Source organism: Ovis canadensis, chromosome 3 (assembly GCF_042477335.2).
Source record: "Ovis canadensis isolate MfBH-ARS-UI-01 breed Bighorn chromosome 3, ARS-UI_OviCan_v2, whole genome shotgun sequence".
NCBI lineage: Eukaryota > Metazoa > Chordata > Mammalia > Artiodactyla > Bovidae > Ovis > Ovis canadensis.
Window position 1 is genome coordinate 95166328 of NC_091247.1, and position 14682 is coordinate 95181009.

General features: G+C 56.9%; 1 protein-coding gene across 6 annotated transcripts in view; it reads right to left on the reverse strand.

Annotated features, from left to right (window-relative positions):
• Positions 1-303: 303 nt before the first annotated feature.
• The window catches only part of SFXN5 (sideroflexin 5), a 128008-nt gene continuing 113629 nt past the window's right edge, over positions 304-14682 (reverse strand). For 3 of the 6 annotated variants that reach the window (XM_069583689.1, XM_069583687.1, XM_069583690.1), the window contains one exon: positions 304-3240. In XM_069583689.1, the coding sequence (XP_069439790.1) occupies positions 3163-3240 (78 nt within the window). In that variant the 3' untranslated portion in view covers positions 304-3162. Of the gene's footprint in view, positions 3241-10114; positions 12106-12890; positions 13019-14682 lie in introns of those variants that run through there. The other 3 variants (XM_069583686.1, XM_069583688.1, XM_069583693.1) reach the window with 3 other exon arrangements.

The window sequence follows — 14682 nt, forward strand, 5'->3', positions numbered from 1 at the left end:
CCCTTTTCTACTCGTTTTCTTGCAGTGGGCCCTTAGTGGGTGCTCCATTCAGCACCCGCTTTGTAAAGGGTCCCTCGGCAGAGTTTCAACTCACCCCCTCGTCCAGCTCTCTGCCCTCTCCTGCTCCTCCATCCTTCCATCTCTCTTTCCCTATGGGCCTCCCAGCAGGCCTGATCCTCCTAGAGGATAGCTTTGCAGCTTCCTCAGGGCCTTCCCACAAAATCCTCAGTCAGCTGTTGGCTGGTTGCCACTGTTTCCCCACCCCCACCCTTCCCACCTACAATTCACAAAGCCAAGCCCTGATGCCTTAAATCCATCATTTATTGCCCACAGCTCAGTAGTATTACAGAAATCACAGAGTTTGAGAAATTTTCTGAGAAGGTTAAAAAGACACTGCAAAGTACCCTGGGAGTGAACACAGCGTGTGTGCTGGTGCTTCACTCGCTCTGACCCAGGGCTGGAGAACCACCTTGCTGCCATGCCCTGGCCCCTCTCCTCCCAGGCCATCAGGACAGGAGACCCGCTGGCTCACAGTCAGGAACTGGAACGGGGTCAGTCGGTCATCTCGACGTGTTGGGCTTTCAGTCCCTGTGCTCTCAAATTACTCTCTGGGATGGCAGCAGGGTATCCCCAGGCCTGAGGGAATGTTTGAAGTGACCAGAGGAGGGTGGGCTGGGACATCAGGGCTCAAGAGTCAGTGGCAGACATGCCCTGGACTATGGCACAGCTGGGCCAGGCCCTGCCCTCAGTGGGTCCTGCCTCAGCCTCCATTCCAGATATGAACCAATCTGCCCACGAGGCCTCTTGTCCTCTGGCCTCAGCAGAGTAGAGGATGGATGTTGACCAAGTTTACCCTCACGGTATTTAATGCAGCCAGACCAGGACTCAGCAGCATGGCCCCCTGAACCTCTGTCACTATTACACTGAGCTGTCAGGATCCTTTGCCACCCACCCCTCACTCCCCTGTCTCCAGGAGAAACCCCCTTAGCTCACATGAAATTGCATTGGGAGCACGGCCAGAAATCACCCAGGAGACGATGTAAGTAGGTTATGAGATGCCAAGGCCACAGGGCTCCCAGGGCTGGGGCAGCAAGCACACAGACCGAGTTGGAAAGACCCCCGTCTCTGCCAGGGCCCGGGAGGGGATGGGAGAGGGGCCGGGGTGGGCAGTTTTGGTCCCAAGGTAAAGTGCAAAAGAACAAGACCCTGTGAGAGGTGGGGCAAGGTGAGCTTGAAGTGAGCTTTTCACGAGAGGCTCCAGACATGCCCGGCCCCGAGTCGGCAGCACATTCCCATTACAGGGGGATTAGCTGAAACCACCTGTCCATCCAACACTGCTCACGCCCTCCATGCTTGTCTCCACCTTCTGCCTTTACTGATGGGCTGCTCCTTCGGAAGGTGGGGAGCCCTCAGAGCAGTATCCTGCAGAACTAGCTGGGGGGCACCAGGGTCTGGCTGGGAGGAGAGAGCAGCAGGGGCTTCTGGGGGTATGCAGTGTCAATGCCTGTGGAAGGCCCACCTCACAACTGCCCTGCCCTAAAGACAGGAAGAGCTGCCCACGGCCACGCACTTTCTGCCCTGCAGGCTGCATAGCAAAGGCTGCACTCCAGCTAGGGCCAGGTGAGGGATGCCTGGAGGCCAGGCTTCCTCTCTGTTTGGGCCTTTCAGACGGGGGTGTGGCAGGGGGGTTGTCCTGTTCATCCTCACCGCAGGCCCTGCTTCCCTCTGCAAAGCTCCTGCAGAGCTCTCCTCTTTCCTGGCCTGCCAGTGGGAGCCCGCAGCAAGGGGCCTTGGAGACCTGTGCACAGTGAGAGGCCACGGCATGGGCACGTGCGCACACGCAGGCCCAGGCAGGCACTCTGCCCCCTACTTCAGAACTGTAAAGTGTTTGGCAAAGGTCAAGTGCTCCCAGGATGTTCACATACAGAAGGGCAAGGTTCCAGTGCTGAGGCCAACCGCTGGCCATTCCCAAAGGAGCCTGCCCCGTTCCCAGTCCACTGTCCACATTGGGGATGTGCCTGGACTGCCCAGCAACTGAGCAGGACGGGCAAAGATGAAGTCTAGCTGAAAGAGCAGGTGGGAATGCCTCTGTACAGTCCTCTGGTTCCAGACTCAGTGAAGGGAGTAGACTTGTCCAAGGTCTCACAGCCCATGAGTGCCAGAGCTGGGGCCTGCCGTTCCAGGGTTGATGCTCTCAGGTCGGCACCTAGAGGTCTGGGCTTTGGGCACAAGACCCTCCAGCTCTGGAAATGATGAGCTGGGTAGGTGACCCAGTGGCTGGAAACGACAGCAGGCAGCCCGGCTCCAGCCCCACCCTCAGCCCCAACACCCAGCTTCTAGCCTGTGCCTGGAAGGAAGACCTTTGCACAGAGGCCAGGGTGTTTCCCAGGCAGGTACAGTTTCCGCCAAGCACTGCTGCTTCTTAGGGCCTCCTGCCTGGAGCCGGAATCATCTCGGGTCTCAAACGGATGAGGGCTCCATGAAGGGCGATGACAGCCTCAGTGTGTCACTGGGCTTCATGCAGAGGAATTGGTTTTGCAGGAGAGGCGTGAATGAAGGCTGGCCACACTCAGAGCCAGCTGCCCAAGGAATCTCCCAGTGCCCCTTGACTTCCTGGGCCACTTCCTGAGGAACTTCCTCACAGCTGGTTCATCCGCCTGCCTCCCCTCCCCAGCCCAGGCAGCTATCGGGCCTGGGCTCAGTAGCATCTTAAATCCAGCAGCCCAGCCACCAGGACCACCAGCTCCCAGGCCTTCTCCTCCTCCCACCACCTGCTGCCTCTGGGCAGCGGTAACCAAGGCTTGATTCTAATTAAAAAGAAAAAAGAAATCAAGTATAAAAGGATCCTAACCCTACCCCATGGGCACTCTACAATTTTTCAGCTTCACACATAATTGTGCTAAGTAGAGTTTTGACAACCCCACGTAAGGCCCAGAAATGCACTTGATTATTTTTTATAGTAAATGTGTCAGAATTCTTCTCCCTTATGTTAATTCGTGAATAGATTAGTCTCCCTAGCACTGAGGGGGGAGTGCCCCCCAGGTGGCCTGGGACTGGGGTGGGGGTCAGCATGTCCCCTGCAGGCGCAGCCCACAGGCCTCCTTCCTTGCCCCCAACTCCGGGCCTGGACAGCGCTCTGTCCCCAGGCCGGCCGGCCACTGCTCACAGTCCCTTGTTGTACACCACTGTCCGGCCGCTTGTGGCCCGGGCGATCTCAGGCTCTAATTGGCTTGTTTCGATCTGAGGAGAGAGTGAGAGCAGAAAGAGGAGAGGTGAGGGGACGCGAGGGAAGGGACAAGTGGGGAGCTCAGTGGTCAGGACCGCCTGGTGCTGCCGCTTCTGCTTCTGCCCCCAGCCCCCAACCAGGGCCCACGCGTGCCGCCTCGTGACACATCTCCCTCTTTCTGGGGGGGCTCACGACACCCCTTCCAGCCAAAGCTGTACCTCATCCGCTGCCAGCACGTCCGTGTAGGGGAAAGTCCTACCTCCTGAGTTCTCTGTCTCCCTCATCTCCAAGGACCTCATCCCCAACAGTGCACAAAACATGCCCAGGCCACACCCTGGGCCTGGTCACCCCCATGGCTGTTCCAGCCAAACTCAAATCCAAACCCCACCCTCTTGCACCCCTCCATCCCCTGTCCCTCCAAGCACCCTCCTCACTCTCCTATCTGCTTCCAGACCACCGACCCCAGCCCCAGACTCTCTAGAGCTCTCTTCACATCCTCCCCCTCTAGCCTGGATGTGAGAGGCCACCACTTGAGCCTCTCCAAGCTGCAAGGCCCTTCTGGCCTGACTGGCAGAAGGAGGAGCTCAATCATGCATCTTACCTTCTCCCCACTGGAACCTGACCACTGAGCAGAGACTGCTCAGCGTTCACTGTCCTTGACTTTGGCTGGACCCTCACAGTGGCCAGAAAATCCCCACCCCTGGGCCATATGGTTGGTCAGCTCCATCTCCCATTCTCCACAGAGGTTGCCTAAAGCCTCCTCTGCTCTCCTTAGCTTCCCACTCATCTTCCTACCTCGGAGTGAAAACAGAAGGCCTCACGAGGCACCCCTCAGCTTCTCATCAGACCCATGACCTACCTGTGTCCACACTCGGCTCCGGATCTGTCCTCCTGCTGCCCCACTGTGGCTATCCCTGCCCCCAGAGGACCCCACAGCGGAGACCACTCCCAGATGGCCCACCCTGTTGCCCACCTTTTCAGGGACTCCTGTTCATCAGCAGAGAACCTCCCATCTGATACACCCCTGTACCCCGGGTCATGTTCCTACTGCCACTGGGGCTCTCCCCCCATAACAGCCACGCTTCTTTAAGGCGCTGCCCACTCCTTTAGGGGCAGCTCCAGCTCCTCACTTCCCACTGACTTCCCAACCCACAGCAAACCTGGCTTCTGTTTCCACTCCCCTCCACAAAAGTCCTTCTCTCCAAGCTTACTGCCAGCTCCCTTTTTGTGATACCTACTGGACACGTCTCAGGGTCTCGGGGTCCCTCTTCCCTGCACACAGCTCCACAGGTACTTCTACTCAACCCATCTAGAACAGAACTGAATTCCTCGTCTCTTCCTCCCCGACCCCAGCTTTACACCACCGTCCAACAGTGCTCTGGCCAGGGACCCCGGGGACTTTCAGATCTCTACTCTCCTTCCCTCCCCTCACTGTCTCACCCCCTCCAGCCCCTCTTCCACCACAGCCAGGGTGAGCCTTCTCAGCAGCAAGTCCAATCATGCCTCTCTTTGTTATAAAAGGGCTCACCGCCACCACTGCCCTCAGGGACCCAGACCCTGCCTCCCACTCGCTACCCTGTCCGTGGGATTGGAGACACAGCACACCTGCCTATCACAGTGCCTCAGATACGCTGGCTTATTCACACCCCAAGCCTTTGCCTGAGCTGCCCCTCTGCCTCTTCCTCGCCTGGCCAACTCTGACTCCCTGGACCTCCGCTCAGCTTCCAGGCCACTGCTTCAGCTATCTTCCCTCATCCAGGCTGGGTGCGGCCACCTCTCCAGCCCCACACTTGCCTCCCTCTGTACACTTGTCGTAGCACAGGATTTGAGGCTGACTGCTTGCTCCTGCTCCTCTTCCCACGGTAGATCGCAAGCTCCACGAGGCAGCGAGAGCATGCTGCTATGCATCCTCCATCCTCAAGGCTGGGAGACGGTAGGTGCTCTCAAGTGTTGAGTCAATGAGTGGAAAGAAGAAAGGCAGAAAGTACTGGGAGGGCGGGGTCCCCTGGGAGTCCCCACAGCAGCCTGGATGTTGACCCACAGCTCTGGGGGCTGAGCCAGCGGGGATGCCGGAGCCCCTAAACCTGAGGGAGCCGGGAGGGAGACACCACCTCCTCCGTGAGGAGCCCCGGCCTGACCCCTGCCCCGGGTTGAATCAGGAAGCACCAGCTATAAGTCAGCTCAGCTGAGCCTGGTCCCAGGTACCTGCTAGATATCAAGACATGGCAGCCCTGGGGAGCAGGCAGGAGGTGCCATGGCCTGGCCCAGCTTTCAGAGAACTCGGTCAGGTCTGGGGCCAGACAAGAGGGGATTCACTGTGGATTGCAACTGGCAGGGACCCTCTCCCTGTGGTCTCTGGTACCTCAATACACCGGCCACTTGAGAAGGCCAAAGAGACAAGAACCAGGCTCAGGGCCCAGGCCTCTTCCCCACCCGCTCTCCTCAAACCACCTCCTCCCTGCACGCCCTGCTGGCCTCCGAGTCCTCTCCACCCCGCCCGCTCCCCTCGCCCCCAGGCTGCCACTGACACAATGCACAGCGCCCACGCTTAGAAATCGAAATGCTTTTGAAAATGTTTAACCTAGTTAGACAAATTAGCAAAAATTTGTGCAAAACAATTTAGGTATTTAAAATATTCAATGTTTTTAAAAAACTGGAAAACTGTTCTTAGCTTTCAGCTGCAAAAACCAACAAAATATAACATCCCAGCAATCTTACCATGAGGTGTAACATAACCCTTCGGGAAAGCTGTTAAACAGCTACTGAGGCATCCTGGGAAATAGCACTTCATTTATTCAAATGCACATATGTCAGGCTTTTGCACCATATGTCATTCCAAGCTATTTACAGTAATAATTAAATCTTAATCAACGTTTAACCTCTGTAAAATGTTTGAAGAATCCTAATCACCCTTCAGACTGCACTAATGAAGGAGAAATATATAAACATAAAAGGAAAATGATGCATAGATATCACGCTGGAAAGAACAGTAATTGCAAAATTGTATTTCTTTTAAATATAATCAGTAAATGATGTAAAGTAAGCCAAGGAGTATTTTAAGTTAAGACATCTTGGATGTCAGAGGTGTGAGCAGCTAATTTTGTTCTGCTACCCATAACAGATGTAGCATATTTTATTTTAGTGCCATTATTAGCAACTTCCCATGCCGGCTTTCACTGAAGCACTAAGTCCCGCATTAAAATCCGAGAGGCTGCTCACCACCATGGTGGAGGACCGCGGGCCAGGGCCACAGCCTCCTCGGCCCGTTCCCTGGAGAGCGCTGGCCCTGGTGGAGATGAGACCTCATCCTCTAAGTGGAGCTGTCGCAGACCCAGGCGCCCCCCTCCAGCTCCCCACTGAGCTGAGGACAGCAGGTAGGAGGGGAGCAGGGGAAGAGCAGGCAATGGGAAGGCTGCGGGGGAGGGCGGTGGTCGAGGCCCTCAACTCAGGAGCAGGCACCTGGGGACAGATGGCATCTAAGGCTTTTCCTCTCATTTCAATTCAGTCGGCCCTTAAGTAGCAGATGCTTATGGCTGCCAACGCCATACACTGGGCTGGGCACCCAGAGATGGACAAGACCAGCCCGTGCCCTTGAGAAGCTTCAAGTCTAGGGGAGGAGTCAGACAGGAAAGCAGATGGATTCCAGAGAGACAAAGTGCCATGGCAACTGGGGAGGAGTTACCACGCACTGGGGGTTACCATGCGCTGAGGAAAGAATGGGAAAGGAAGACTTCTCAGGGGAGGGAAGCCAGGAAGCAATGGGCGTTTTGATGAGAGAGGGCAGGAAAAGCTTGCTGGGGAAGAGAAAAGCATTAGCTGGCCAGCATGGCATGTTTGGTGTGGGCAACGGTGGACAGGTTGGAATGTGGAAGAAATGGAGGCGGAGCTGCGACAGGCAGGCCCTCACAGGCCACTGAAGATGTCAGCATTTTATCTGAGGGCAATAGGGAGCCATGCAAGGCTTCTGAGCAGGGGTGGTCCAAGATCCCCATCTTGCTGGTGGTAGTGGGATGGAGGAGTAAGTGAGGGGGCAGCTGCAGGCATCAGAGAAAGGTGCCAGGTCTTCCCCATGATGCCGCCAGTGGGGGCTGACGGGAGGGTGTGCAGGGATCCTTTCTGAAGACAAAAGCCACAGGAGCTGATGACCAATTCCATGTGGGGGTGAGAGGGAGGTGTGCAGGATGACTGTGCGTTGGATGATTCCTAATTCTAGCTCGGGAGCCGGGGTGGCTGGTGACGCCATGCTCAGAGGCAGGGGAATATGGGGGGCGGGTCGGAGTGGGAGTGTGGTAGGCTTGGGTCTCCCAGGTTGAGGAGCAGGGGAGGCAGGCAGGTCTTGGGGGTGGAGCTCTGGGCAGGGCCCTGGGCAGAAGAGTGAGCCCGGGATGTGAGAGCACAGTCGGAGCCCCAGAGTAGAGGAGCTTGCCCAGAAGAGCAGATGGCAGGGGAGGGCGCCAGGACGAGGGAACAGGCGCATTTGAGGGGCGGGTGTAGGGAACAAGCCCATGATGGTGGCCTTGGGGGTCCAGCCCAAGGAGCGGACACAGTGATGGAAGGCGCCACAGACAACAGCCAGCATGGACATCAGGCAAACAGAATGGCCCCGGCATGTCTTTGGTCTTGACAGAGGGATTTGGGTGGGATTTGGTGACCTCCTAGAATCCAGGAGGACTCCTAACCCTCACTTAGCCTCTCACTTCTATCATGGGCCAGTTCAACTGGTCATTAGTTAAGGCCTCACCAGTTCTCTGACCATAGCTGGGGCTTGAGCCAATGCCCCAGCATCTCCTGGACTCACGGATGCTGGGTCCACTGGGGGTCCTCACCACTGGGCTCGGCAGGGGAGGCTGGGGCAGGGACCTATGTGCTACCCACCCTTTGATGATCACCTCTCTGCAGTTGGTGGGTGGGGTGGGGGGGTGGGATGGGCCTGAATCTCCTCCACAGAATCATATCCAGGGCTGTGCTGGTGAATGAATGTGATTCAGGTACTGAGGGAGGGCAGCTAACCAGCTCCAGGGCCCCGAAGTAGAGACGGGAATGTGTTCTCTGGGGCTCCCCCTGGTTCACGTGCTACGTCAGCAGCAGAACAAATGGTGGGATGGCCACAGTGGCTCGCAGGTGGGTTGTGGATGGAGGGAGAGGCCAAGGCCCAGTGAGAGGAGTGAGTGTAGCAAGGAGAGGCCACTAGCATCAGCCCAGAAGACTAGAACCCCTGGGGAGGGGACCAAGGGCAGGGGCTTGACCACAGAGAAGCTCTGAAGGGCCTCCTCTGGGGAGAAGGTGACAAGGAGAAAGAAGGCTGGACAAGGAGTGGCCACAGGGAGAAGGGTGACCCAGTGCAAGCAGCCCAGGGGGCCTGCAGGAACCTATGGGTCCCTTCCTTCATCTGATAAACCCCTCCCCAGGAGCCTGTCTACCAGCAGCCCAGGCCTCGAGAGAAGGGACGTCTAGGACGGGGAGCCAGAGCCCTGGCTGAAGTGATCCAGCAGCACTGGCTGACGGTACCCCACCCCAGAACTGGGGGTGCCGAGAAGACACGGGTTGCTAGGGACGGCCCCGCTTTGCCTTGGGATGAGCAGTGCTGTCCTGCTCACACTCACGGACTGCCAGGCAGAACTGCACCCTGGCTCCCACAGCCTCATCCAGATGCCCTCCCCAGCCAAGGCCCCACCCTGGTCTCCAGACCCGGCTCAGACTCTGCTCCCCGTGGAGCAGATGGCCCAGACTTCCAGCTGCATCTAAGGTCAGATGCAGCAAGCAGGAAGCACCAGCCTCCGAGGAGTACCCCCAGGCCCACTGGCCCCAGAGCACCCTGGAGCGGCCGGATGGGCTTCCTTGGTGGCGCTGGAAGGGTTAACCCTGAGCTATTCGCCTCTGTCTCCTGGCTCATCTTGGATGGGGGGCAGAGGCAGGAATGCATGTGGGGCCACCTCTGCCTCTGCAGCCTGGGAGCACACACACACCTGCAGCCCGCAGCCAGCAGATAGTTTACATATTTGAACCTGGAGCTAAGGTGCTGAGACATAAACAGGAAACTGGATCCCCGGTCTGTGCCCCATTCTCTGGGGCTTTTACCTACTACAAAGAAGTTCCTCCTCCTTGCCTTTCTTCTGGTGGCTTTTCTGCCTCCCTTTCAAAGGCGCTGGGCAGGGGGTGGGGTGATGAGCATGACCCTGTGACATGGCTCAAAGCTGCCTCCTGCTCCTGGTCAGGGTTCTGGGCCTCTGAAGGTCTGCAGGTGGTGGCGACATTGACACAGATCCAAAGCCCAAGCCGGCACCAACTTGTCCAACTCTGCCAAGCACGGAACCAACTTGCCCACTGGGCAGCTGCAAACCACCCTCTCTCACCAGGGTTGGGCAGACCTCAAGTCCTGCTTAGATATGCACACCCGGGCCTGAGCATCACCCTGAGCATTCTCAGGGGACAGGGGTGTTAGGCCAGGGCTGGGGAGCAGCTGGGGCCTGAGCCTAGATCCCTGGGTCAGGCCTCCAGTGGTGGCGCTGGGCCCCACTGCCTTCCCAGTGAATGTCAGACTGATCGACTGCACACTCGAGGCCTTCTGCCACCTTCTCCTGCCTCCTCACTCACCAACTCCTCTCCATCACATGTTCAGGCTTTGAGGCCTAATCCGCTAAGGCTGTCTGCCACCTCCAGGAAGCCTCCCCTGATAGTCTCAGACCAAATCCATCGCTGTTGCCTCTGGTACCCCTGGCACTTGTTTCATCTCCATCACACCCCCAGCTACACACTGATTTGTACTCTTACCAGCTGTGAATCCCGGGGTCCCTCTCCCCACGTCTGTGTGAGCCATTCAGGGTAGTTACGATCACCCTGTGCATAGTCAGTCCTTGATAAAAGTTGAATCAAACTGAATTCCTCAAGTCCAGGGATCCTATGTTATATTTTCCAATCCCCCCCACCGCCCCCGCCAGGCGATGTGCATCCAGGGAATGTGCAGAGCCCCCTCCCCATTTGGACTCCTGAGGGGCCCCCTGGTGGGCCAATCTCAGAATCATTCTACCACCTCCATCTTCTTCAGGTCTCAGTTTCCCCGTAAGTGTGGTGGGGAGATTTTCTACTCTCCTGGGGCTACGATGTGGATAATACCAAGAAATGGATGAGAGAACAGTTTGGAGGCTTAGAAAACCTGCTTAAGGGAGGCAGAACTCCATGGTTATCCCACCACCAGCCTAGGTCTTGCTTGCCTGTGCCTCCTCACGGCTCACAGGACTGCGCCCTTGCTGTGGGCCAGGTACACCCTAAACTCTTCACATATACTGACCTGTTTAATTGTCTCCACAAAAGCTTTGCATAACTAAGCCTCCTTCCTTCCTGGCCTCTATTTAGATAGGTGTTCTAGAAGGTCCTGGAAAGAACTGGGGAGGGATGGGCTGAGAGGTGGCCCTGCTGATGCCTGTCACCAGGGCACGTGTGTGCATGTTCGTGCACGTGCTTGTGTGTGGGCTTGCGTGCACGCGCAGGTTTGGGGTGGGGGTGTGCAGAACAGGCAACATGACAGGTGGCGTTGGCGTTCCTGGGCTCCGAGCGGCTTTGCCATTCCCATCCATCCCTCCTGGGGGGTCCTGTGGGCAAACTCCAAGAAAGCAGCGGGCGGGGAGGCGGCAGATTTCTGATGGCAAAAATAGCCCACTTTAGAGTTCAATAGGGACTGATTAAAGCAGTAAAGGAGAAAAGCCCCAAACAAACATCTCCAAGCAAAGTAGGAAATGGATTTGAGATTGGAGGGGAGGAAACACCTGCTCTCAGAGATGGCCAATCTTGGTGGACTAAGAGGGACACGATACCCCCTAGACATCGCTCTGGCCTTGGGTCAGCCCTGGAAGAGTGGGAGAAGCAGGAAGCAGTCAAGTCAAGGTGAGCCCAGATAAGCCATGCTCTGTATTAGGTGTTGATAAATAGCACCAGTTCTTAGCCTTAGGGATACCCGATACCCGGAGACAGTACTACCATCCTGGGGAGGGAGCTGGGATGCAGGAAACATGTGACCAGAGTCTACACGTGTGGGGTGAGACAGATCCTAGTGGGGCTCATCAGGGAGGACTTCCTGGAGAAGGAACCTCTTCCAGAACAGCTTGTGTGCTAAGGTCGGTCGTGCCTGATTCTTTGCGACCCTATGGACTGTAGCCCACCACGCCCCTCTGTCCATGGGATTCTCCAGGCAAGAATACTGCAGTTGATTGCCATGCCCTCCTCCAAGGGATCTTCCTGACCCAGGGATCGAACCCATGTCTCTTACATCTCCTGCACTGGCAGGCAGGTCCTTTACCACTAGTACCACCTCGGAAGACCTGAATATGAACCTGAGCTCATTCCCAACTCTTCTCCATTCTTGGTTGGGAATTCAAAGGCTTTCTCAGACAAAAAGAGGCAAGCTAGGAGAGACATTTGCTTCTAGCAGGTCACAGCTTCCAGCCAAGCTGGTTGCTATCATTTTCTTCAGGGCTAGTGATGAGGAGAGAGATGGTGGAGGCTCTGGTACCCACTGGGGGTACCCACATTTTTTCCCATACAGGGATGGTGTGCCTCTTTGTTTCTTAACTTTGGAAGCTGGGAGGGGGACCTGGGAGGAGTAGGGGAGTGAGCAGGGGCATGGCTAAGCTTGACCTTCAAACACCTCATCTATAGCATGCATGTGACTTCTAAAAGCCAATCTCTGAGACCAGGTGACTAGAGTGAGGACACAGGAGGGCCTGAGCTTCTGGTGCCCTGGACCCTCCAGGGCTGAGTTAAAGAAGGGCTCAGCTGAGAGGGAGAGGTTGGGGGTTAGCAGGGCTGACAGGGGAGCTCTGAGCAGGAAGCCCTGGGGGGGCTCAGATGATGTCTTTTCTTCCTGTCAAGGTGTTTGGCAGAGCCTGGAGGGACAGAGGAGGGGTTCCCTGGTGAGGTGTCAGGGACCAACAAACCAACAATCAACAGTCAACAATCACAGGGCAACAATCCTCACTGCTAGGGAACCAGACTCCTTGGCCCCACACAGACCCTGTGAAGCTGGTGCAGGGGAGAGACAGAGAGACGTGTATACACTCAGGAAGCCCCCAGCCCTACAGAGGCAGTCTAGCCACTCTTTCCCACCTCTATTGCTGCTGGGAGGGCTGAGGAGCTAAGTGAGGGTCCAGGGGCCCCAAGGCATGTTCCAAGGAAGGTTTTGCCCATTCGCCACTCAGCACCATTCACAAGCCATGCCTGGCCCCAGAGGGTGGTGCACCCACATTACCAGAGAAGCACCCTATGGTCAGCATCTGACTTAAGGTCCTACAGCCCACCATCCGCTCTCCTGACTCCAGTACCAGGGCCCAGTTTCATGGGTTCACTTCCAGAATCCTAATGGACCGAACCAGGAGAAAGCTTACTTCTAATCCCTCATCTTGTGGCAAAGGAAACGGAGGTCCTGGGGTGAAGCCCAAACTCACACGGAGAGTTGAGGTGGGGGATGCCAGGCAGAGGGGAGGAGGGCATACCCGGGGCACATGGGGCAGCCCCCAGCCTGAACCCCACCTAGGGACAGGACAGAGCCCCCAGGGGCCCCTGGACCCCCGAGCCTCACTCGTCCACAGAAAAGCCCCACCTTTTCCTGTGGACACATTTCAACCTCACCAAACCAGCTAATTATTGACAGTTGGTGAAGAGGAGATCTCACTTTTTCCTCCTGTTAAACTGCTCCTAATTAGTTCCCTGTCACCACGGCTGGCTCGCCTGCCCGCCGCTCGCCGTCGCGGTAATCCCGCTGCACAGTGTCTCATTAACCTTTTGCTCCTCTCCTGCCGCCTGCCAACAAGATGAAGACAAAAACAGATTGTCGAACAATGGCTCCAGCTTGTATGTGCTGCCCGGTCCCCCAGCCCCCCAAGCTCCCGGGGGAACCGCGGGGGGAAGAGAGGGGAATGGGGTGGGGGGGGGGGAGCCCAGAGGAATCAAGGGAGAGAGGCACAAAGAGAGATGGAGACAGAGCAGGCAGGGCCGGGGCAGGGCACTTGCCAAAGGTGCAGCTTCTTGCTGTGAGGAGACAAGAGGTTCATTAAATGGGATTGGAAGTGCTCCCAGGTGGGGCATGCTGGCTGTCAGAGTGGGAGCCCACGGGCCCGGAGACAGGACCTTTGACATCTCCCTTGAGGGACCCAAGGCACCAGCTCGTGTGTGCGTATGTGTGTGTCTGGGGCAGGACAGAGCTGGCCACACTGGCCTGGAGCCCAGAGCCCCAATCTCCAGAGAGGGCAGGGCCAGAAAGGTCAAACAAACCAGGCCCCACATGCCACAGGGCGGCCTCTGCGACCGGCGCAGCCCCGGGTGAGCTCCAGCACAGCACCCTGCTTTATTTCCGTCTTAGCTGCTCCGCACCCGACCTTCCTTGGTTATTGGGTTTCTATCTGCCTCCCCAGAACAGAGCTCCCTGAGAGCAGGGGCTATGACACGGCCCTCCCAATTACAAGGAAAAGGGGAAAGCACCCCAATATCTGTGGCAGGGATGCAGATGGGCCCATCGCTGCCTGGGCACAGCCTGGCTGAGTTGGCCTTGGCCAATGCCCCATAGCCTTAACCTGCAGGTCCCAGGGTCCACCAGGACACACCCCACATTCCCTGCTACAGGACTGGGGCTCAGAAGGGAGGCCAGACCTTGCTTCCTCATTCTCACACTCAAGCTCCAAAGGAAGCTTCCTACCCAAACTGCTGGCCTATAGGCCCACCTGACCTCAGCTCTGGGTTAGAGAACAAAGGCAGACTTCAGAAGGTCCCTGTGAATGTAGACATGGAGGAGGGCTGGGGGAGGGCACTGGAAAGTTCCTACTGGCAAATTAGCAAGGAGCCCATTGGGGTTCAGACCTGTGCCTTCTCACTTGACAGTAAGGTGGGGGTGGACTGGAGGGTTCTGGAATCCTTCTGCGAATACAGAGCCCTCCATTATTACCACCTCTGGGCTTTGGGCACATTGCTTATATGCCTCAGTCTTCTCAGTTGTAAACACGGAATAATACTGGTCCTGCCTTGCAGGAGTCATGTTCTGCATCCACACTTCACCACCATATCAACCAGGCCCCTCTGCTTACTGGACCCCTGGACCCCGGGGAGGCCAGGCCTTTCCGCCCTGGGCTGTATGACTCCTTCCCCATCATGGCCCCCTTCCCGGGCTCACAGGACAGCGGCCGCCCGAGGTGTCCCATCCCCTGACCATCTCACAGAACACCGGCGAGTGACATTTTCTTTGCTGTTCTCCAGTGGCTTCCCATTCCTGAGCTCATTTCTCAGAACAGAGAGCGAATCCTGACCACCACTTTGCCTCCTCAGCTTTGTCCAGCTACACCCCCAGGCTGCCAAGTCTCGTCAACCCCTGCTAGTCCCCTCTGCAGCAGCTCACTTGCAGGGAGCCCCCTCCACCTCAAAATGGCTTTGTCCTCAGTGTCCATGAAAACGCTCATGAGGTTTCTCCCCTGGCT